The following is a 23089-nucleotide window of genomic DNA, read 5'->3' on the forward strand; positions in this document are numbered from 1 at the left end:
GCGAGCCCGAGGGGGAGGAGGGGTAGTGCTGGGGGGTAGAACTACGCACGAGCGAAGGAACCTGCGTCCCCAGGCTGTCGCCTCCCGCTCTCCAGAAGCGGTCTGCACCTTCGCCCGCCCTGCGCGAGCCCCAGGCCCCAGACTCTGGCAATACCCACAAGCAAGATGGCGGCAACGGCAGCACCCACTACGGCTTAGCGCCCAGCTGTGCCATTGGCTAGAGCCTGGAGTGAGGCCGCCGCGGATTGGCCGAGAGCGCTGCGGGGGTGGGGGTGGAGCTGCAGCAGCCTGGAGCCGGGAGTGGGCAACGCGGCGTGAGCAGCGGCCCCAGGCTCCCGGAGCACCGCGCTCGGAGAAGACTTCGCTGCTCGGGGCCGCAGCCTGGTGAGCTCAGCCCCCTTCAAGCCCTCCCTTACATCCCAGCCGGGGCCACTCCGAGCCGGCGCCTATCGATGCCGACACACCCCGGGGACCCTATCGCGACTCCATCGCGCCATATCGCGACATCATCGTGCCTTGTCGAGACTCCATTTTGCCACAGCCCTTCTCAATATATAGCTATATCTTTTTTAAAAATTTGCTCTGTCATCTTTGGGGGCTGTCCCATGTCGTGATTTTGCCGTGATCTCTCCGTGACATAACCGCGCCATCGTGAAGTGTGATCTCATCGCCGCCCTGTCGTGACTTCATCAATGTCGTGTTGTGACCTGGCTGCGGCGGGACAGGTGGTGACCGTCAGGAACCCTCCTTCCCTTCTCATCTCCCCATCTCAGCTGCCCCTCTTCGATTATCCGGCTTTTGGAGTCTCCGTTGTCCTGGGAGCTACCCGGGACCCCTTCTTGCTTCTCCAGCCCCTGCCGGCGTCCACAGGCTGGTAGCCGGGCGGGGAGGGTGAGGAGAGGGAGCGCAAGGGGTTAATTCTGCTGCTGCTTCTGCTGCTCCGCTGCTGCAGCTTCTGCCCGAGGGAGGGAAAGGAGAGGAGGCAAGGAGCCTGCGGGGGCGACTGAGAGCCCTGGCTGGAGGGATGGGGTCTCCAGAGGGCCCTCTGAGCTTTCCCGGGTTAGCACCTTGCTTCCTCCCTTCTGCTGAAGCTTGTCTCCTGTCTCTCCTGAAGAAGGGAGGGGAAAGGAAACCTAGGATGCCCTTTTCCCTCATGCCAGCCTGAGTCCGGATAATCGAACTTCACCCGTGTATGTCTCCATTCCTCCCTGTCTGTCCTCACCACTCCCTCCCTGTACGCCTGGTGGAGGGAAACAAAACCTGGCCTCTGGTGCCAGGGAGCAGCTGAGCAGTGGGGCCAGCCCCCTCCCACCCCCAGGAGACTGGTGTGGAGAGCTGTCCAGCTGAGCAGCAGGATGCATGGTCCTTCTTTCCCACTTTCCGGAGGTGACCTTGGACCAGGGTCCCTTCTTCATCCCTAAGGACTTGAGGGTCCAGCCCCTTAAAGGGGCTCCCCCAAGGGAGGTCAGTCCTGAGGAGTCCATCCCTTCTGATCCTCCCCTCCCTCTGTGCTAATCCCTCCCTCCCTCCCTCCTCCACTCCCTCCTCCACTCCCACCCCTCCTCTGCAGAGGGATGCTCAGTCCCTCTTGTGTTCACAGTTGGGCAAGGCGGGCATCATGGCCTCGGATTGCGAGCCAGCTCTGAACCAGGCAGAGGGCCGAAACCCCACCCTGGAGCGCTACCTGGGAGCCCTCCGTGAGGCCAAGAATGACAGCGAGCAGTTTGCAGCCCTGCTGCTAGTAAGGAACTGACTGACAGTTGGGAGGTGGGAAGGGCTGGGTGGTTGGGCTCCCTAGGAATGAGGTCAACAAGTCCCCAAGGATATATAGGTGGTGTTGGTAACCCTGGAGGCACCAAAGAAGGCCCAAGGCACCTACCTGTGGACTCATTTTTGCTCCGCTGCGTATGGGAGCAAAGGGGAGAATGGGGGTGAATAAAGCTTGTGGCCCTAGGAGCCTTGGAGGAAGCTGAGTGGGTCTGCTCTCTGGGGCGTCCCAGAGCAGATGGGAGCTGACTCATAGGGTTGCAGCAGCAGGTAGTAACTAGTGCAGAATACCTGAGGGCTGGGGATGTTTGTTCTGGAGGTGGAGAGAGTAGCAGACTGGAAGTGACTGGGAAGGGGTCCTAGGGGATGGCCAGGATGCGTATGTAGGTTGCGGGTGAAGGATCTGGTTCGGGGCTTAGCCCTGGAGGAACCCAAGCTGGGGACAGCAGAACAGGAGCTGCAGTGCTGGGAAGGGGTGGGGGGGGGTGAAGGGAGGAGGGAGTACAGCCTGCTTGTTTGCCATGGCAACAGGGAGAAGGCTCCAGAGTCAAGGGCTCACACTGCAGCAGAGGAGGTGTTTAGGTGAAATGTAAGGGGAAATGTTTTGACAGGCAGAGCAGCGAGACACAGGAGCCATTTCCCCTGAGAAGGTGGCAGGAGTGGATCAGAGACTTCTTTGGAGAGAGCAATTAGGGAGAGACCCCAAATCCTTGGAGAATTTTAAACACTGAGTTCTAAGCCTCTTCCAACTCAGGATGTGTTGGACATCAGGAAGAATTTAGCTTAGACATCAGGAAGAACTTCCCAACTAACCAGGTAATGAAACAGTAGAGTGAGTAGTTGAGGAGGACCTGACCTCCCTTCCACAGGGATCACAGATGAGGGATCCCAGAGGTCACACCTGTCTGCCTCTGGGGAGAAGGAAGGAGCTGGATGAAGTGATCTCTGGGAGACCTCCTGACCCCAGAGTGAATCTTGTTATATAACCTAGTCCTGCTAATGGTCAACCCCCAGAGTGCGGGGACAGTCTTTGCCACCCCTTCCTTTCATCCTGCTGATAGCATATACCTCCCTTAGGTGACCAAGGCAGTCAAAGCAGGTGACATCGATGCCAAAACTAGGCGGCGGATCTTTGATGCTGTCGGCTTCACCTTCCCCAATCGTCTCCTGACTACCAAGGAGGCACCGGATGGCTGCCCCGACCATGTTCTCCGGGCCTTGGGTGTGGCCCTGCTGGCCTGCTTCTGCAGTGACCCTGAACTAGCTGCCCATCCCCAGGTCCTGAACAAGATCCCCATCCTTAGCACCTTCCTCACAGCCCGGGGGGACCCTGACGATGCTGCCCGCCGTTCCATGATTGATGACACCTACCAGTGCCTGACAGCTGTGGCAGGCACACCTCGTGGGCCCCGACACCTCATTGCCGGTGGCACCGTGTCTGCCCTGTGTCAGGCATACCTGGGGCATGGTTATGGCTTTGACCAGGCCCTGGCACTCCTGGTGGGGCTGTTGGCCGCTGCTGAGACACAGTGCTGGAAAGAGGGGGAGCCTGACCTGCTGGCTGTTTTGCGGGGCCTCAGCGAAGATTTCCAGAAAGCCGAGGATGCCAGCAAGTTTGAGCTCTGCCAGCTGCTGCCCCTCTTTCTGCCCCCAACAACTGTGCCCTCTGAATGCCTCCGGGATCTGCAGGCCGGGCTGGCACGGATCCTGGGCAGCAAGCTGAGCTCCTGGCAGCGCAACCCAGCACTGAAGCTGGCAGCCCGCCTGGCGCACGCCTGCGGCTCCGACTGGATCCCAGCGGGCAACTCCGGGAGCAAATTCCTGGCCCTGCTGGTGAATCTGGCATGCGTGGAGGTGCGGCTGGCACTGGAGGAGACAGGCACAGAGGTGAAAGAGGATGTGGTGACCGCTTGCTATGCCCTCATGGAGTTGGGGATCCAGGAGTGCACCCGCTGTGAGCAGTCACTGCTTAAGGAGCCACAGAAGGTGCAACTTGTGAGCGTCATGAAGGAGGCCATCGGGTCTGTCATCCACTACCTGCAGCAGGTGAGGGTGCAGTGCCCCACCCGAGGGGGCCCAGTGTGGGAGGGGGAGCCAGAAGGCAAGGGAAAGGGGGAAGTGAAACCCCGAAGCTGGGTGTATGGGGAGACAGAGAAGACGTACCTACCTACCTACGGAGGGCTGATCCTGCAGCACTCCAGGGAGTAGTGTGTGGCCAAGCCTCCCTCTCCCTCCCTGAGCCTCCACACAAGCACTATACCACACGCCATATGTGCACTCCCATCACAGTACACACACGCACACACACAACACAGAAACCTCCTACTCACAACCCTCCCCCCGGTCCACACACACGAAAGTGAAGCAGTCTGTTCTGTTCAGTCTACAGCATGGCCTTACACACATACACATACAAACTTGTAGCAGTACAGGGAAAAGGAGCAGGGCTGCCTGCTTCCTGTCCTCTGTGGAGGGTCTGCTAACTCCATTTGATCACCTGTCCCAACATCCCTCCTGCCTGAGAGTCCAGCTCTCCTGTCCTGCAGGGGTTCCTTCAGCACTCCGGTCTCTTTTTTTTTTTTTTTTTTTTTTTTTTTTGCGGTACGCGGACCTCTCACTGTTGTGGTCTCTCCCGTTGCGGAGCCTGTGCTCCGGATGCGCAGGCTCAGCGGCCATGGCTCACGGGCCCAGCCGCTCTGCGGCATGTGGGATCTTCCCAGACTGGGGCACGAACAGTGTCCCCTGCATTGGCAGGCGGACTCTCAACCACTGCGCCACCAGGGAAGCCCAACACTCCGGTCTCTTTAGTAGCCTGCTCCAGCCGCATACCCCACACACCGTGCCAAGCTCCCATTGTCTCATTCTTTCTGATTTAGCCCAAAGTGGGGCTTCTCTCCTGGCCTCCCACCCCAGGTCAGAGCCACTGTAGAGGGAGTGTTTTCTTAGCTTTGGACCTGTGGGTCTCCTTCTAGCCTTGAGATGCTTTAGAGGCTGAGTTCCAGCGAGTGCAGGGGCATGTTGTCCAAAGTCCAGTTCCCTCAGCAGGCATGCCCTGAGGGCCTGCTCTGTGCCAGCCCCCGGTTGAGTGTGTCCCAACCATGCGCTGGCTTCTGGGTACACAGGGCCTGCCTTTGCAGGGCTCACAGGCCAGCATTCCCTTCCACTTGTGTTATTCCTAGCCTGGCCGGCATGCTGGCCAGGCAGGGGAGGTCCTCTGGTCCTGCTCCATCTCAGGGGAGCCCTTTGGCAACAGGTGGGGCCAGAGAAGCAGAAGGAGCCCTTTGTGTTTGCTTCCGTGCGGATCCTGGGTGCCTGGCTGGCCGAAGAGACCTCATCCCTGCGCAAGGAGGTCTGCCAGCTGCTGCCCTTCCTCGTCCGCTATGCCAAGACCCTCTACGAGGAGGCCGAGGAGGCCAATGACCTCTCCCAGCAGGTGGCCACCTTGGCCATCTCCCCCACCACCCCGGGGCCCACCTGGCCAGGGGATGCTCTCCGGTGAGTTTGTAGTTATGGTCTGTTCAGCCAGAATGTGCTAAAGGAAGGAGTAGCACGGATACCTCCCCTCTCCCCAAACTGGGCTGTGCCGGGCTTCCTGACGGGGGCCTGAGGTGTGGTAGTATTTCTGTTTGTTGGGGGCGGGGTGAGGGGTTGTTCCCTCAGGACACCTGGGCTTCCTAGTCCCACCTGCCAACCCCAGGTTACTCTGCAAAGAGAGTACTGCCATTGAGCATCGGCTGCCTGCCAGGCATTTTACTGTACCCTTTGCCATTTTGATCTCATTTGGTCCACGCAGCAAATCTAGGACAGAAGTCCCATCCACATCTTCAGGATGAGGAAACTGAGACTAAAGGAGGTTAAAGTAACTTACCCACACTCACAGCCCAAGTTTGAGCCCAGGCCTGTGCTCTTTCTGCAGTGCCTACAAAGATGTGTTTTCCTTCTCCTCTACTTCCCTTTCTCTTAGATGGGGTGCCCCCCCAAAAAGGGAATCCTGGTGCCTTCATTTCTCCCCACACACATCTGTCCCTTCTACACCCCCAGGCTCCTCCTGCCCGGCTGGTGCCACCTGACAGTCGAAGATGGGCCCCGGGAGATCCTGATCAAGGAGGGGGCCCCCTCACTTCTGTGCAAGTACTTCCTGCAGCAGTGGGAACTCACATCCCCTGGCCATGACACCTCAGTGCTGCCCGACAGCGTGGAGATCAGCCTGCAGACCTGCTGTCACATCTTCCTCAACCTTGTGGTCACTGCACCGGGGCTGATCAAGTGAGGCCGGGGAGGAATTGGAGGAAGCAGGGGTCCTGCTCAAACTTGCCCCAAATCTCGGTCTCCTGCTTTGCTTCCCTGTGCCCATGGGTTCCTATTAGTGTTAGAATGAAAGGGTCTCAGGATGGAAGAGAGAGCCACCCCACACAGGGATTTGGTATATGTGGATTTGGTATATGTGGAAGCCCTCTGGGCATGTATGTCTACCTGCTCCAGCCATAACCCAGTCTCTGCTCCCCAGATGCCACGGATGGGGCCCAAAGTTAACTGTTCACCCTGCTGCCTAATTTCTTGCCAAACCCTGGCCTGGTAAAGCTGGGAGCCCAGCATCCCAGCTTTCCTCAGGACTTGGTCTGGCTCCACTAATCTCCCGCCTCCCATCTTTCGCTCCCTTTCTCCCCAGGCGAGATGCCTGCTTCACTTCTCTAATGAACACCCTGATGGCGTCGCTGCCCGCGCTAGTACAGCAGCAGGGGAGGCTGCTTCTGGCTGCCAATGTGGCCACCCTGGGCCTCCTCATGGCCCGGCTCCTTAGCACCTCTCCAGGTAAGCCCTGGGGACCCAGTCCTAACAGATGGAAGCAGAAGACCTGGGTGGACCTGCTGTGTTCTGGGCATAAGTCATCCTTTTCTGAAATTCTGAACAGAATTTTCCAGTCAAGGAAATCTCTGAAGTGCGCCTCCCTCCCCCGCCCCACCCCACCCTTCTTCCCCAAATGATAACGTTTTCTTCCTTCTGAAGCCTTTTAAGGCAAGGTCTGGTGGGTGTAAGTACAGGCCCGCTCCGAGGCACAGGCTTAAGCACCTGGAATCCCCAGCAGCCCAAGGAATCTGAATTCTGTGTTTTCAAGGTGGAGCCGCCCCCTCCCAGGCCTTGAGTCAGAAACATGACTTTTCTCCATTGAGGTTTTTCTGTGCTCGGCACCGCACCTCGTGACAGGCTTCGGTGCTCCTGTGCACTTACCTTCCCCACCTCCCACCTCACTCTGGCTGCATGCGGTAGGGAGGGGCATCCGCTTCAGCCCCCTGCCAGCCCTCTGTGTCTCCCACTTTGGCCGTGGGTGTCTGCTTGGGTCCCTCTGTCCCTGCCTGTTCCCTGTACCCCATCTGTCTGGTTGGAGGAGCGGCACAGATGCCTGGGAACAGGGTGTAATGAGCCTGTACCCTCAGCTGCCTCTGTTCCCTGTGTGGGGGGGCCCCAGTAGGGTACCTGGCAGCTGGAAGGGGAGCACGTCCCAGTAGACCAGGAGCTCCCCCCTTCCCTCTAGCCCCCGAGCTCCCTCAGATCCAGGCTGCATGTCCACAGCCGCTGAGTAGAGCCACAGTGCTGGTTCACCCACAAATGCCACCAGGTTAGCCTAACAGCCTCGGGAAAGCATCTGCAGTGCAGGGGGCGAACCCCTGCAGGCAGGCGAGCCAAGCCTGGACCCCAGCCCATGGTCCCCTCTGGCACCCTCTTCTGGCCTGAGAATCAAATTGCTGCACCCTCCTCAGCCTATAAAGTGCTAGGCCCAGCGGAAGCTCCCATCACTACTCAGACTACAGGAGGGTCCGACCACGAGGTAGTGTCCCAAGATTATTACATTTCATTCTCACGACAGAGTTCTAAGATTAGCACTATTGGCCCCATTTTACTAGTGAAGAAACAAGACCCAGAAAAGTGAATTCACCAAGGTCACACACTGAAGTCAGAGGGAGGGTTTGAACGCATGCAGGCTGATTCCAGGCTATGCTTCGGCTCCTGAGTATGCCCACCGGGAAGGGAAGGGGCTGGTGAGGCAGCTCGTTCACGCCCCCCTCCCTCCTTGCCTTCCAGCTCTTCAGGGAACACCAGCGTCCCGAGGTTTCTTCGCAGCTGCCATCCTCTTCCTGTCGCAATCCCACGTAGCACGGGCCACGCCTGGCTCAGACCAGGCGGTGCTGGCCCTGTCCCCCGACTACGAGGGCATCTGGGCGGATCTCCAGGAGCTCTGGTTCCTGGGCATGCAGGCCTTCACAGGCTGCGTGCCCCTGCTGCCCTGGCTGGCCCCCGCCGCCCTGCGCTCCCGCTGGCCACAGGAGCTGCTCCAGCTGCTGGGCAGCGTCAGCCCCAACTCTGTCAAGCCTGAAATGGTAGCCGCCTATCAGGGTGTCCTGGTTGAGTTGGCACGGGCCAACCGGCTGTGCCGGGAGGCCATGAGGCTGCAGGCAGGCGAGGAGACGGCCAGCCACTACCACATGGCCGCCCTGGAGCAATGCCTGGCAGAGCCCTGAGGGGGCATCCACTGCGGACAGACCCGGGGCGGGCAGCAGGGGAAGGAGGGAGGAGGCATCTCCCCTGAAGCCCCCAAGTTGGACCCTCTCCCCCAACTTCCCCCCGCTAAACATCCCAGCTTTCTGGCTTTTCCGAGGGTGAGGGCATGGTGCCCATCCTTCAAGTGTAAGGAACTGCGTCACGCCCCCTGGGCCCGCTCAGGGGCAGGGATTGGCTTGGAAATCAGCATGGCTGTTCCCGCCAGGCCGGGGGAGGTTGGAGCAGCCCGCAGGGAGGGCGGCACTAGGTGTCATTGTGCCCGATGTCTGGCTCCCTCGCAGGAGGGAGGCCCCCAGATGGGACAGGGCTGGCAGGAGCTGGCTGCTTCAGCCCATGTGCCCTGCCGGCCAGGGCGTGGGCTCCCCTAGACTGTGGTGCCCCTCTGGACTTCCAGGTCCACGTCCTTTAAATTGGCCATTTGGTTCTTGCCCTTGGCCCCCTTGGGCAGAGAGCGGTCTCAGGCCGTTGACATCACAATTCTTCCTATCACTTCAGTGACCCAGGGTCTGAACTGCCTCAGCCTTCCAGGGCAACCTGGGGCAGACAGCCCTGGTGGGGGGGTCGGGAAGCCTTCCACCTGAGCTTCCTTGAGGGGACCCAGGAGCCCTTGGATCCTGGTCTCTAAGCTTTTGTGTTGTGTTGCAGCAGAGTGACCATGAGGGTTGGGGAGTTATTTATTTTGCCTGCCCTTTTCCCTGCTTGGACACCTGAGCATCTGATCCCTGTCCCCTTGGTGCCATATGGCCTGGCTGGAGACAGGAACCGAAGGGATGCTTACCCAGAATCCGCATGTTTCCCTAGTGACTGCACCCCATCACCATCCTAGTGCCTGGCTTTAACTCCCATCCCTGCTTGTGATTCCTCTCTGCAGAGAGACGCGACTGGCGGCTCCAGCAGGGACTACCTTTCTTATGAACCTGATCCCTTGCTTCCCTCTCCCCTTCCCTCCCCCAGTGCGTTCTGTGATCGCCCAGTTCAAAGCTGTGCACATGTGGACACTCAATAAATGTTCATTGGTGACAAGATGGCTTCTGTGTGGTCTGTCCTGCACCTTCTTCCTTCCAGGCCCCAGCAGCTCACAGCACACATGCCCTGCGAAACACACTTCACAAGTGTCCTCTCATTCAGCCCTCCCAAGTATCCAATGAAGCGAGCGTCATCCTGATTCTCCAGGTGAAGACACTCAAGCAGGGGTAGGTGATTTGTTCGAGGTGTTACAGCCAGTACGTGCCAGAGTCGAGGCTCCATGCGGGCCATCCAACTTCTCAGCCCACACGCTTCACTGCCAGGTCAGGTGACACACTCACATGTTGATGTGGCGAGGCCTCTGGGGGGGCGCTCGTGCTCCTGTGTACAAGTGAAGTTCCGCCCTTCCACGTCAGCAGACTCTGGCCAAGTGGCACTGCCACATCCTCCACTGTTTAAAGGGAAGTCAGAAATCTTAGTGTTTCTGTGAAATCTGATTTTGAGTGTGGATATTTTTAATTAAATCAGTACTACCCCAACAGAACAGCTGCAGGCCAAACGTGACTGTCAGGCCACCAGCTGTTTACTTCTGTTCTATGCCAAGTGAGAAGGGGAAGGGTCTGAGAGCTTCGGTGGAGACTGGACCCAAGTACCCACGGCCTCACCAGGCCTGAACCAAAGCTGTAAGTCTGGAGCCAGACCAGCCTCTGGCCCAGGTTCTGCAGACTCTTTTCTACCTAGGCCCTCAAGCCTGCGAGCATTGGTTGAGCACATCCTAAGTGCCTACCTGTGGTTGGCTGTGCATAGACAGGAACATTCATTTATCTATTGGATGTACTGAAAGTCATGTCCTCGGCATGAAGTCCCTGAAATCCCTGAAAAATATGAAAAGACAAACCCTGCCTGTCGAGCAGCTTAAAATCTAGAGAGGAAACAGACAAGGCGAAGGACAGCTCCTAAAGGTGTAAGCAGTTGCTTCCAGGGGAGTCTGAATAAAGTGTGGCTGGAGCATAAGAGCCCCTCAGCCTGGCTGAGTAAGTCCAGGAAAACTCGGAGGAAGTATTTGCGGCGAGACCTGAAGGGAGAAGGAGCTTGCCAGGTAGACAAGCCTAGAGACCGCAGCTTGGGAACTGCAAGTAGGTCATTACTGCTACAGTGGAGAGTGTGAAGTGGGGAGTGGTGGAAGATGAGGTTGGACCAGTGAGCAAGGACCAGATCTTACAGTTCCTGGTGTGCCAGGCTAAGCAGTTTGGATGTGGGGTCATGTTGAGACTGTGGATTTTTGAGCAGGTGGAATGTGATCCATTTGCATTTCAGAAAGATGACTTCGGCTGCAACAGGGATGACTGAGTCGGGGAGCTCGGAGAGGAGGTAGTAAGTCTGAATTGAGCCAGTGGCGGTGAGGGTGGAGAAAGTATAGGTCAGAGTTAGCTAATTGGGCTTGGTGATTAATTGGAAGTGAAGAGGGATAAAGAGCGAAGGATGACTCCCAGGTTCCTGATCTGGGCCAGTGACTGGATAGTGGGGCCACTCACTGTCACGGGGAACACTGAGAGAAAAACAGGTTTGTGTAAAACATAAGCTCATTTTGGTAAATGGTGAATGCGTATAGCTTATGTCCAGGGGGAAGTGGCTCTCTGCAGTCTGGAACTCAGAGAGAGGCCTGGGCAAGTGACAGATTTAGGAGTTGTCAGTATAGGGGGTCCTTAAAGTCAGGGAAGCGACTGAGATCATCTGGGGAAGTGAAAAGAGAATAGAAGGGCCCCAAAGCCAAAGGCAACTACCCTTGGTCCTTGCTCTCAAAGTACTCTCCCTTGTGCGGTGGGGAAGAAAAACCCTGCATAAAGCCTCAAAATGCAAGGCAGACTGAGCTCTGTACTTTGGTGAGGGATGGTCAGAGAGTGGCCAGCTCTGGAATGGGGGAGGGGACTAGGCTAGCAGGGTAAGACCAAGTTTGCTCCTGGTAATTCAGCAGCAAGGGAGAAAGGGGGACCTGAGCTGCAGTTGTGAGATCTAACCACGAGGTGGCGCCTCAGCATCTCCTTGTGCCTGATTTCCCCCACCCTGCAAACATCCCGGCCCAGAGCAGAAGGTTGTCAAAGGCTGGGAGGAGTGGCTGTGTCAACAATAAAGGAGGCCGGCCTGAGACTTTTCTTAACATAAAGTCCAAACGCAAACTCAGGGCTTTCCTGGTGGCACAGTGGTTAAGATCCCGCCTGCCAATGCAGGGGACACGGGTTTGAGCCCTGGTTCGGGAAGATCCCACATGCCGCGGAGCAACTAAGCCCGTGTGCCACAACTACTGAGCCTGCGCTCTAGAGCCCGCGAGCCACAACTACTGAGACCCGCGTGCCTAGAGCCCATGCTCTGCAACAAGAGAAGCCACTGCAATGAGAAGCCCTCTCTCCGCAACCAAAGAAAGCCCGCGCGCAGCAACAAAGACCCAATGCAGCCAAAAATATGATTAATTAATTAATTTTTTTAAAAAACCCAAAAAACAATGCAAACTCACTTTTTGAAAAGAGAGGGGAAGATTTGAGCCTGGGAGAAGAGCAATAGAGCAAGTATGCCAAATGGGAGCCCATGTATGTTTGAACATGCGTACCTATGTGTCAATATATGTCCTGTGTTCCCATGTGTCCCATAAGTGTCTCTGTGCCCTCTGTGTCCAGGGGTGTCTGCACATGTACCTCTGTGCACATTCCAGGGCTCCACATGTGTGCATGTGTTCCAGAGAGTGGGCAACCAACAATGCCCACCTCCATGCCTCAGAAAGTGAGGAGCCCCTTGGTGAACAAGAAGGGCAATAGAGTCTGCAAGCACAGGACCCGGAAGCTTTGAGGAGCCCCCAAAGCAGCAGCAGACCATGCAGAACATCCATCTCCCTAGTAGCCATAAGTGAAATCATTCATTTATCAGGTGACCTCCCCAGATTACACCTGAGTTCTATGTCTAGCTACCCAGGGTCATGTTCACATGGAGGCTTCCTAAAGGATGCCTCAGTAGGCTGAGGGATTCATAAACTCATCCATTCATTCATTTGTCATTTATTTAATGAGCGTTTGCTGAGCACCTGCCATGTACCAAGCCCAGCACTAGACTAGACATATTTTCTCTTTCTCCTTTCATCTTCTTCTTGTGAACTGGTTCCTGAGGCAGGAAAGGAAGATTAGGTTCAGCTGCAAGGAGCCTAAAATGCTGGTTACAGTGTTTAAAATTTTTCTCCCCAAAGATGAGCCATGAGGAGCCACAGGAGAGTTTTTAGTCAGGAGGTAACATGGTCCAGTCATTTTTGTGGAAGAAGAGATATGAATGAAGGCAGGAGGCCATCTGGGGGTGGGGGGTTGTTGCAATGGTCTAGGCAGTGGTATTCAGACTTGACTTTGCTTCTGAGCCACCTTACAGGCAATGGCTGGGCCCCACTCCCAGAGTTACTGATTCAGTGGGTCTGGGTGTGGTCCAAGAACTGGCAAGTTCTTCTAACAAGTTCCCAGATGTCGTAGGTGATGCTGGTCCACTTTGAGAACTACTGGTCTATGAGGAAGAGTATGGTAGCTTAAGATGCTGACAGAGGATGGAGAGAGATGTTTAAGGATTAGAAATGACAACACTCTATGAGGATTAGCTTATGGAGGTGAGGGAAAGGACAGAGGCTGGGATGGCTCTTCTTAATTTGAAGGATGGTGGTGCCACTTAAAGAACTATAGAACACAGGAGGAGAGGCAGGCTGGGGTTGGTGGTGGGGGTGGAGGAAATGTTGAGTTCAGTTTGGGCCTTGGAAAGTCTCAGATGGCTGCAACAAGGTGTCTGGAGGAAAGATCCAGCTGGCAAGTGCATCAATGGGTCTGGATTTTTGGTGAGAGATACAGACTGGAGATAACAAGGTTGGGAGATAACAGCAGACAGGTAGTCATTAAAGTCTTGAGAGGGGATGAACTCACTAGTGAAGAGTGTAGATAGGAAGAAAAGGCAAGAGCTGCAACTCTGGGAATGAATAACTGACCTTAAGGATGTGAGTGAAAAGAGGGGAGATAGAAAAGGAGACTGAGGGACTTGCCTGATGGTCCAGTGGCTGAGAATCCACCTTCCAATGCAGGGGACGTGGGTTCGATCCCTGGTTGGGGAACTAAGATCCCACATGCTGCGGGGCAACTAAGCCCACGCTCCACAACTATTGAGCCTGTGTGCTGTGGGGCCCACGCCACAACTAGAGAGAAGCCCGCATGCCTCAACGAAGATCCCACATGCCACAACTAAGACCCAAAGCAGCCAAATAAATAAATAAATTTTTTTTTTTAAAAAAGACTGAGAAATGGTCAGATTAGAAAGGAGGAGAAAAAAGCAAGAAGAGGTTGTCTTAAGCTGCAGGGAAGTAGGGTGAGGAAACCCAAGGAAGCCACTGGGCAGGCAGTTCTTCTGGCCTTCCCAAGCCTACTGGAGAGAGCAGGAGAGCCCCAGAGCTAGGCACAGGCATCATCAGCCTCGCTGCTCCTGGACGTCTCCCAAAGGGGTCCACCGAGCTGCATGCATTCAGTCACACATACACCTGTCCTGGAGCCTGATATCTAATGTCCTGTGGCTGAAGTTGAGGGTCGGGGGAAGAGAGGTCTCACCATTGACTCACATATCCACACACATAGACACACACACACACACACACACACTCCTGACCTCTGATCTGTCCTAGGCATGAGGTTGCAGAGCTGCCCAATTTTGCTTCGTCTACCACCCTAGCTGGTGGTTCCACCTTCTGGAAAGTTCTTAGTGATGAAACGTTGCCTGCTTCTAGCCTCCTCATTCCCCCAAAGCCTCCCAGGCTGAGATAACCCAGACCTGAGTTCTGCACCTGCCGTGTGCCTTCTGGGATGCCCTCCTCAAGTCTCCTCCACATACCTCCCATGCGTTAATGGTGTCACCTCTAACTCCCTTTCTTCTCTAATTTAGCTCAATATTTTTACCTTTACTTTCTCATCTTCCACTTCATTAGAAAGGGGCCTAAGAAAACATCTAGTCCTCTCTTCCTTCCCGTACCTTTTTTAAAAAAATAATTTTTTAAAAAATTTTGGCCATGCCGCACAGCGTGTGGGATCTTAGTTCCCTGGCCGGCGATTGAACCCACGCCCCTTGCATTGGAAGCACACAGTCTTAACCACTGGACCGCCAGGGAAGTCCCCCTCCCATACTTTTTTATTGTTGTTTGTTGTTGAAGTTGCAGAAACTGAGGTCAGAGAGGAAAAAGGTCTTGCCCAGAATCACACAGTCCATCGGAGTCAGGACTAAATTCTAGGCACCTGAGTCTAAGGCAATAAAGAATAGTAATTCTGAACCCAGAAAGAGGCTAGAAGCAGACTACACCAGCTCTGCCACTTAACTAGCACCTTGATCTTGGGAAAGTCATGTCACCTCTCTGTGCCTCACTTTTCTCAACTGAGAATGGGGGTGATAAGGGTTTCTATCTCACAGAGCTGTTGTGAGAGTTAAATAACTCAACACTCATCGAATACTTAGCATAGAGTCTGGCACACTCTGTACTGTTTGCTGTGATTATTTCTACTCTGCCCTAGTCTGAGCATCTTCCCTTTTTTAATTTTTATTTTTATTACTGTCTTTTAGCACCTTTCATCTGCTTTCTTAATTCCCATTCATTCCCCTTAGCATTCCTCTCATTTCCCTTTCTTTAATCCTTGTCCCTGTTCCTTAGGAAGGGAGGGTTGGGTTTTGAAGGAAAGAAAGATACAGTGACTGCAGGAAGTGGAACATGCTTGAGAGCCAGCCAGTGCCTGCCATGGTAACACAGAAACACACAGCCTGTGCATGTTAGTGTGATGAGAGCACACGGTCCACATGATGTCAGTTACACACAGCTTCACTCAACACCCTCTGGGAGCCCACACTCAGCCCAGGCCCACATGGCTTCAGAAATATCTTGAGCCCTTCTCAGGTGGAACTCATGATGCCCAACCCCAGTGTCAGGCAACTCTCTCTGTCGGGCCAGTTTGTGTCTCCAACTTCCTCAGACCCTGGCTTGGCACTGGGAGTTACCAGCTGGGAGAAGCCTGAGTGAAGTAAGCACCCTCAGAGGGGCTTTGATCCAGAAACGTGCAGAGAGGCTGTGATGGCCCCCAACTCACACACACACACACACACACACACACACACACACACACAGGTACTGACATATGTGTGCACATGAGCCAGCAGGCTTGAGTCTGCAGCTCACAAACTTCTTCCACCTTCAAGACTGCCCACCTCATCCATAATCCGGTGAGGCAGTTAGAGAAAGGACTGACACCCATTTTACAGACAGGGGAGCTGAGGCCGAGGAGGAGTAGTGCTTTGCTCAAAGGCAAAGGTGCAATAGAGCCGATAGCAAACTAGGGCCCTTATGTCCCAGCCTCGAATCCTTCTCTGTTTCAAGGTGACTGGGAGCTTCGAGCCTAGAAAGCGATCAGACAAGCGCGGGTTGGAATCACAACACTCTATCCTTCCCAGGGGGTTGCGCCAAAGCTACGCCTCCTCTTGGGCTGTCGCTGGGGAGCTGGGAGAAAGCGGCCCTAGCGTATCTCTTTAATGCGCGCCCCCGGAGGCCCGGCGCGCCCCCGCCACTATAACTGGAGTGCATGGAGCAAGCTGCGTTCAGAGGAAGAAGGGTGGGCGCTGGGCGCCCGTTGACCGACTTTTCCAAGTGCGATCAGCGCCCGTCCGGCCTACATCCCGCCCCCATGGACCCGCCCGGGGGCGCCCACTGCTGAGGACCTGATGCCTATTGGGCTCCGGGCTAGGTTGCACCCCGCCACCGCAAAGTGACCCCCCGCGGGCCGTGCAGGCTCCCAGCACCTCTTCCCGCAGAGCTCGCCGTCGGGCGAGGGCTCCACCGCCGCCACGCCTCGCGCCCCGCGCTGCCCGCCCCATGCTGGTGCACACTTACTCCGCCATGGTGAGTACTCTCGGGCCCGGGGACACCGGGGCGTACCGGGCCGGGGATCCGGCAGCCTGAATGCTGGACCTTCCGAACCTCCTCCTCCAACGAAATTTCGGAGGGAGGGGGCCACAGCGACTCCGCCCGCTGAGAACTGTGCGCGCCGGAGACCGCTGTCCCCAGCCCAAGGCTCCCGCGCCCACGGGTCATTCAGAGATAGACCTCGGGCCTCGGGAAGCGGGCAGGACAGCAGCTGGCCCCTCGGGAGCTGAGGAGGGTCCTTTCGGACTGGGTCCTTTCAGCTGCCGATGGGTCGCCTAACGCGCCCCTGTTCTTCCCCAGGAGCGCCCCGACGGGCTGGGCGCAGCGGCTAGCGGGGCCCGCCTGTCGTCGCTGCCCCAAGCGGCCTACGGGCCGGCGCCGCAGCTCTGCCACACGCCGACCGCCGCCGCCGCTGACTTCCAGCCGCCCTACTTCCCGCCGCCCTACCCGCAGCCGCCACTGCCCTACGGCCAGGCGTCCGACGCCGCCGCCGCCTTTCCCCACCTGGCCGGAGACCCGTACGGTGGCCTGGCGCCCCTGGCACAGCCTCAGCCTCCGCAGGCTGCCTGGGCCGCGCCCCGCGCCGCCGCTCGCGCCCACGACGAGCCGCCCGGCCTGCTGGCGCCTCCCGCCCGCGCCCTGGGCCTCGACCCGCGCCGCGACTACACCGCCGCTGTGCCGCGGCTCCTGCACGGCCTGGCAGACGGCGCGCACAGCCTGGCCGACGCGCCCCTCGGCCTTCCCGGGCTGGCGGTGCCGCCGGGCCTGGAGGACCTGCAGGTGAGGCCCGAAGGGTCCGGGATGGGCCAGCATCCGCTGCGGTGACTTAGGACCTGGCTGGAGGCAAAGAGTGACCAATGCAGGAACCCGACTTTTCTCCCAGCCTGCCACTTCTTGCTCGTTACTCCCAGGATGCGTCCCACGTCCTGAGTTAGACGCTGCCTGGCTTTTCGGGCGGCCTGACGCTGAGTCCGTGAGCAGGTGCCTGGATGGCGGCGACCCTTCGCCGAGTAAATGGGCAGAGGCCGAACCACTTTTGTCCCTCTCCGCTGGGCAACGTAGGGAACCTATGCCCAGTCGCGGTCTACTGGAGCAGCCTGTACCTGGAGCGAAGCGAAGTGGAGGAGTTGCCTGTCTAAGGTTCCAAAATGCCCTTTTTGCGCGGCATGGCGAGGCACCCAGGGCTCCAACTCAGCTGCAAATGGTGGAGCGCCGGTGAATCCTGGTCCCGTCCGTCGCCGGCCGCAGGCGACGGGTGGTGCGCTTTGGGTGAAGCAGACAGGACAGGGACCGGGGACAGCAGGGGCTTGGGAAGCGAAAGGAGACTAGATCTACAAGCGCCCTTACCACCACCCTGTCCTATTTGCAGGCCATGGACGAGCCGGGAATGAGCCTCCTGGACCAGTCAGTGATCAAGAAAGGTAAGGAATGGCGTGCATCTGCCAGGGCAGAACCGGGCGAAGTGGTGCAGGCCCCGGCACACAGACCCAGTTTCTTCCCCTGTGGCGCGTCCCTCCTGTGCCTCGCCAAGCTCACTCTTTACCAAGGCAAGGGCACTCTTTTGGATCTGGAGTTAATTTGCAAAACGAGTTAAACCACTTCTCTGTTTCCTAAGAGGTGTTAATGGGAGTGCTATTCCCATGGATGTCGTTAAATGATTTCCACTGTACCAAGCCTTACCATTTCCTAGCCTGTCTGGTGCTTTCTGCCCCTCCCTTCCCAGCAGGGCCTTGGGGACCTTGAGGTTTCCCTAGGGAATTTTTTCTCCATTTGGGAGCCTCTTTCAGCAGTTTAGGAATAGGGGAGCTGGTGTGTGACTATTGTGTCGGGCCGTGTGCAGGAGGGTCAGGGCTTGGGCGTTGGTGTCTATGTGAGTTTGGGATCCTGTACATGTCTCTATGTTGCTTTCCCAGTATTTCTTGGTGTCTCTTGCTGTGAGTGTGTGACGTGTGTCTGTTATGTTGGTGTAATTTCCACGTGTTTGGGGGTCAGGGTCCCTGTTGTATCCCAGAATTTGTTCTTTGGCACTGAAGATCTTTAAGCATGTAGGGTTGCTCCCTGTGTATTTTCAGGATGTTTGTGTCTCTCTGCCCTTGGAAAAGCCAGGGGTTTGAGATCTGCCCTCCAATGGATTTTCGGCCTGTGAGTTCTGACTGTGACAGGGAAAGGTGAGAAAGACAGAGATTCAGAGAGGCCCAGGGATAAATTTGGGGCAGGTGCAGAGAGGAATATGAGGCACAGACAAGCCCGCTGTACCTGGGGCAAGCGCTTGAGCCGGGATTGGCTCAAGTTGTTTTTCAAACGAGTGAATTCAAGCCTGGGCTCTGTTTGCCCTCCTTGAGTCCCGGGGAGGTGGGGTGGGGGGAGCTGGATTTCAAAAGTTGAGGCGAAGTTACCTGGGGCTGGGAGTTAGCTGGACCACCTGGTGTACCTGTGGGGAAGATGAGGAGACAGGCCTCCCAGAACTTGGGAGAAGGGAGCTCCGGGTATTGAGGCTGTTACCTGGAGCTGGGGGTTTGGGGAGGCTGCCTGCAGTCCGGGCAGGTGTACGCTCAGAGCCAGCTCTTTGCTAGCGGCCGCTGCCTTGCTTTAGTGGATTATTTGGAAACCGACAGAAGGGAGAGCTCGGTCTGCAGCGGCAGGAGCCTGCCGCTGTGCTGTCCACCCAGAGATTCAACCATGGTCTTGGTCCCCAGTTCTGACTCCTGCCCGGGCTCCACAGGCTACGGGGGCTCGGGCTCACTGACTCCCTCAGGGAGGCCAGGACCTTGCATTTTGGGAAGGAGCTTGGGGATTTCTGCCCTGGGGAAGGGTAGAAGGATCAGGTGGGGCTCTGAGTACCTTAAACCCCAATCCCCTGGCCAGAGCCAGGACAAAAGACTGGCTATCAAGAAGGAACCAAAATTGCCTCGAGTTAGTTTCTCTCAAAGGACATCAGCTTTCATAAATCCCGGGTCCTAGGGGTGCGCCGGGATCCCCAAAGAACACAGTGAGTGCAGCCGGGACTGTCCCGAGTGCTGCACACCGGCTCCGGCGGGTGGGGGATGGATGTGGGCGCTGATGCTGTTCGGGATGTCGCCGACGCGGGCGTGCACACCGGCCGGACACCAGTGTCAGCCCGTCGGTGGCCCAGTGGAGCCCGGCGACCTGAGCTGGGGACTGCGTCCTGGGGGCCCCAACCCGGACGTCGAGTCACAGCCCGGAGCAATGCAGCAAAGGGGGAGGGATGAGAGCCAGGGCTCCCAACGGAAGGAATAGGCTGGTTCCTGAGTCGCGAGCTTGTCCTTCGGCTGGCCTGGCGAGCCTTTGAGGAGGAGAGAGGGTCATTGCGGCAGAGCCGATCTGCGAGGTCCGGACATCGGGGCGGGGTGCGTGGGTGGGCGACCCAGCTGTGGCTAAGCAGGTGGCCCGGTTGGAGCCCTGCTCCCTGGAGCCTCCACGCCCCACGCGGCGGGTAATTTTCGTTCGGGCCCTCCGCAGTCACTGCGGAACTCCGGCCACACCGCCAGCCACTTGGGCGCAATTGATTAGCGTCCTTCTTCGCCCTCAGGCCTTCTGAAGGCATCGGGAGCCCCGGTCGAGTCCTGAAGTCCTCCGGCACCTGCCAGGGGCGGTGGAGGACCATCCCACTCAGACCCGGACCCTGGAATTATAGAAGGTCGTTCTTGGCTAGCTGAAGCAAAGGATTCATTCCTCCAGCTCCTCCCGGTCCTGGCAGGAGGGGCAGCTGTGTCACGGGCGGTTGGAGTCCTAGGCTGTGAAAGGGAGGCGGCCCCAGCCCTACACCAGAAGCAGCCTTGCTACCGCAGGGAGGCCTCGGGTCTCGACTTCGACAGTGCGTCCAGGGAGGTTGTAAAATCTTCACTACTCCAGGCAGGGGAGGGGAGGCGAAGTCCCCGCCCCACCACACACTTCCAGGTCGGCAGCCCGTTGTAGCCAGGGCTGCCGGGGCAAGGATGGCAGATGGGGCTGAGGCTGACCCGAAGGGAAGTGGGGAGCCCTCAATTTTCTGCCCACATTTGTCACTTTCAGTTTCGTGACTTGTCCTAGGGGCACAGAAAGCAGGCGGGACTGGCCTGAGAGACAGACATGGACAGGAATATTTCCCAGCCAAGAAAGGCAGTGAACAGGGTCTGTATGCCTTGTAGTGGGAGCTCAGAAGAGGAGCAGTGAGTGCCTGAACTTGGGAGGCTTCCTGAGGGAGAGGCAGCAGGAGACTCAGTAGGTGTTCAGATTTGTTGAATGCAGGGTTTGGAAGTCTGAGTGCATTTGGAGAGGGGGTGTACAAAGGGCTCCACTAGGAACAGCACGTGCCTATGCCCTCTCTTTGGAAAGCCAGACAGGTTTAAAAAGGTTAAAAATCTCCGTGGGTTTCAGGCTATACAGTCACAGCTGGAGGGGAGTGGTTTGGGGATGAGAATTGAGATAATCCTCCTTTCCTCCGAGGAGAGTGGGTAGTTGCCTAATTGGGGGTGGGGAATCCCTCTCTGCTGGGCTCTGTTGTCCAGTCTCAGGGCAGCGGATGATGTAAGTTCTCTGCTCTCCCTGGATCTGGGGAAAGAAAAGGGAGATGGGGAGTTTCTGGGCTTCCAAGTGAATCTACAAGCAGGGCCAGGACTGGGGTGAGGTAAGTGAGGAACTCACTTGAGGCAAGATTTAGGAGGGCGCCTAAAAGCTCAGTAATCAAGGTAAATGATACATCTTAGTGCAATATGTTTAAAATGTTTTAATGCAAAAAATATCCACAATAAACGAAATATCAAAATTTACGTAAAGATGGAATCTGACCCTGCACTTCTACAACCCTGCCTCACTGGCCTCCCAGGCTACCATTGGCCCCAGAATGAGACAAAAAACTGGTGCCCATGCAGATAGACTGGGGACTGTACCTGAGGGCAGCATAGAGCAGGGCAGTGAACGGTAGCAGTTATATTTAAAAGAAACCCTCTAGGGGAGAGGGAAGAGGGGAGGGGGAAGGTAGGAGTAGGGGATTAAGAGGTACAAACTTACTATGTATAAAGTAAATAAGGTACAAGGATATGTTGTACAACACAGGGAACATAGCCGTTATTTTATAATAACTATAAGTGGAATATATCTTTAAAAATTGTCAATCATTATGTTGTACACTTGCAACTTATATAATATTGTACATCAACTATACCTCAATTAAAAAAATAAAAGAAACCCTCTAGCAGTTGGTGAGAAGGAAACTTAACCAGCAGGTCCCACTGGGGAGATGAGGGGACTCAAGTGGGCTGGGAGGAGGGTCACGACCCCTCCTGTCTGCCTTCCTCCTGCTGCCCCTTCCCCCCAGGCTTTGGACCTTAAGTGGTACCTTAAGTGTGGTCTAAGGAACCACATGCATCAAATCCCCAGGGGTTCTTGTTAAAAAATGCAGATTTCCTGGGCACCATTTCACATCTGCTGAATGAGAATCCCTGGAATTATGGCCCTGGAACTTCATTTCTTTAACTGATTGATTGAAGTAAAATGTACATACCTGAAATTCACCCGTTGGAAAAGTACAGTTCGATGATTTTTAGTAAATGTATGGAGTTGTGTAACCATTACCACAGTCTGTTTTAAGACATTTCCAACACCCCCCAAAGTTCCTCCATTCCCAGTTGTAATTAATTCCCACTCCAGGCCTTAGGCAACCCCTGATCTGCTTTCTGTCTATACGTTTGCACATACTGGACATGTTATATAAATGGAACATATAAGTATGCTGACTTTTGCATCTAGCTTCTTATACTTATAATGTGTTTGAGGTTCATCTGTGTTGTAGGCTGTATCAGTAGGTCATTCCTTTTTTATTGGTAGTACTCCATCGTGTGGATGTAACACATTTTGTTTATTCATTCAGCAGTTGATGGACACTGGGGTTGTTTCCACTTTTTGGCTAGGATAAATAATGCTGCTATGATCATTTACACGCATGTCTTTGTGTGGACATACGTTTTCACCGCTCTTGAACTCCTAGGAGTGGAATGTCTGGATTTTATGGTAAGCTTGTCTTTAATTTTTTAAAGAATCTCCCAAGCTGTTTTCTAAAGTGGCTGTACTGTTTTACATTCCCACCAAGAAAGTGTGAGAGTTCCAGTTTCTCCACATCGTCATCTGCACTTGCACATGTGTCTCTTTTTGATTATAGCCTTCTTGATGGTACCTCAGTATCCTTTTAATTTGCATTTTCCTAATGACCAATGATGCTGAGCACTTTTCCATGTGCTTACTAGCCATTCATATATCATTTTAAGTGAAAAGTCTACTCACATATTTTGAACACTTTCTAATTGGGTTGTATATCTACTCACATAGTTTGAACATTTTCTAATTGGGTTGTATATCTTACTATTGGATTATAAGAATTCTTTATGTATTCTGGATACACATCCCTGATAAGATATAGGATTTGCAAATATTTTCTTCAAGTCTATGGCTTGTCTTTTCATTTTCTTAATAGTGTCTTTTCAGGTGCAAAAGTTTTTGATTTTGATGAAATCCAGTTTATCATTATTTTCTTTTATGGATCATGCTTTTGGTGTTATATTAGGAACTCTTTGCCTAACCCAAGGTCATGAAGATTGTTCTCCTGTATTTTCTCCTAGAAAGACTTGCAATTTTAACCAACTTTCCAACAGAGTCTATTGCACACTCCCCAGAATCAGTGGTCAGACCATATCTACCACCTGTGGACAGAGTGTGTAGACTTGTGTGTGTGTGAGAGTCTTGTCTGATAGATTGGCTAACAAGGAGCTCTGTCTGTAGGACATTCCTGTGTCTGTAGGAGTGTGTACATGTGAATGGCTTCTGCGTTCATGACCAGGGGGA

General features: G+C 55.3%; 3 protein-coding genes and 1 long non-coding RNA gene across 8 annotated transcripts in view; 2 read left to right on the forward strand and 2 right to left on the reverse strand.

Moving 5' to 3' along the window:
- The window catches only part of KIAA0319L (KIAA0319 like), a 109471-nt gene extending 109294 nt beyond the window's left edge, over positions 1–177 (reverse strand). The window contains exon 1 of one of the 2 annotated variants that reach the window (XM_067725453.1): positions 159–177. The gene's annotated coding sequence lies outside the window, so the exon portion shown is untranslated. Of the gene's footprint in view, positions 1–49 lie in introns of both variants that reach the window. The other variant, XM_067725451.1, reaches the window with a different exon arrangement.
- NCDN (neurochondrin) lies at positions 1–9348 on the forward strand. Of its 2 annotated transcripts, none has more exons than XM_067725455.1 (7): positions 1–725; positions 1571–1741; positions 2845–3813; positions 5021–5262; positions 5809–6033; positions 6437–6579; positions 7849–9348. In XM_067725455.1, exons 1-7 carry the CDS (start codon positions 693–695, stop codon positions 8283–8285), a joined length of 2220 nt encoding a protein of 739 aa, XP_067581556.1. In that variant the 5' UTR covers positions 1–692; the 3' UTR covers positions 8286–9348. The 2 variants fall into 2 exon arrangements, with proteins under 2 accessions (XP_067581556.1, XP_067581557.1); XM_067725456.1 differs by having other exon boundaries at positions 1601–1741.
- On the reverse strand, positions 9343–16603 carry LOC137218496 (uncharacterized). Its single transcript, XR_010940723.1, has 3 exons — positions 16220–16603; positions 10079–10166; positions 9343–9742 (listed from the first exon to the last, which is right to left on the reverse strand). It is a non-coding gene; the product is annotated as an uncharacterized lncRNA (long non-coding RNA).
- Positions 15919–23089, forward strand: part of TFAP2E (transcription factor AP-2 epsilon) — a 17679-nt gene continuing 10508 nt past the window's right edge. For all 3 annotated transcript variants that reach the window (XM_067725457.1, XM_067725458.1, XM_067725459.1), the window contains exons 1-3: positions 15919–16228; positions 16553–17032; positions 17622–17673. In XM_067725457.1, the coding sequence (XP_067581558.1) occupies positions 16202–16228; positions 16553–17032; positions 17622–17673 (559 nt within the window). In that variant the 5' untranslated portion in view covers positions 15919–16201. The remainder of the gene's footprint in view (positions 16229–16552; positions 17033–17621; positions 17674–23089) is intronic.

The sequence above is a fragment of the Pseudorca crassidens genome, chromosome 2, assembly GCF_039906515.1.
Source record: "Pseudorca crassidens isolate mPseCra1 chromosome 2, mPseCra1.hap1, whole genome shotgun sequence".
Taxonomy (NCBI): domain Eukaryota; kingdom Metazoa; phylum Chordata; class Mammalia; order Artiodactyla; family Delphinidae; genus Pseudorca; species Pseudorca crassidens.

What these genes read in the sequence shown, in the direction of transcription:
- NCDN (XM_067725455.1), top strand. Translation starts at nt 693, where the DNA reads ATGTCGTGTTGTGACCTGGCTGCGGCGGGACAG. An exon ending in TGGCCAGGGGATGCTCTCCG is followed by an intron (nt 5,263 to 5,808) that starts GTGAGTTTGTAG and finishes CTACACCCCCAG; the next exon opens with GCTCCTCCTGCCCGGCTGGT. An exon ending in ACTGCACCGGGGCTGATCAA is followed by an intron (nt 6,034 to 6,436) that starts GTGAGGCCGGGG and finishes CTTTCTCCCCAG; the next exon opens with GCGAGATGCCTGCTTCACTT.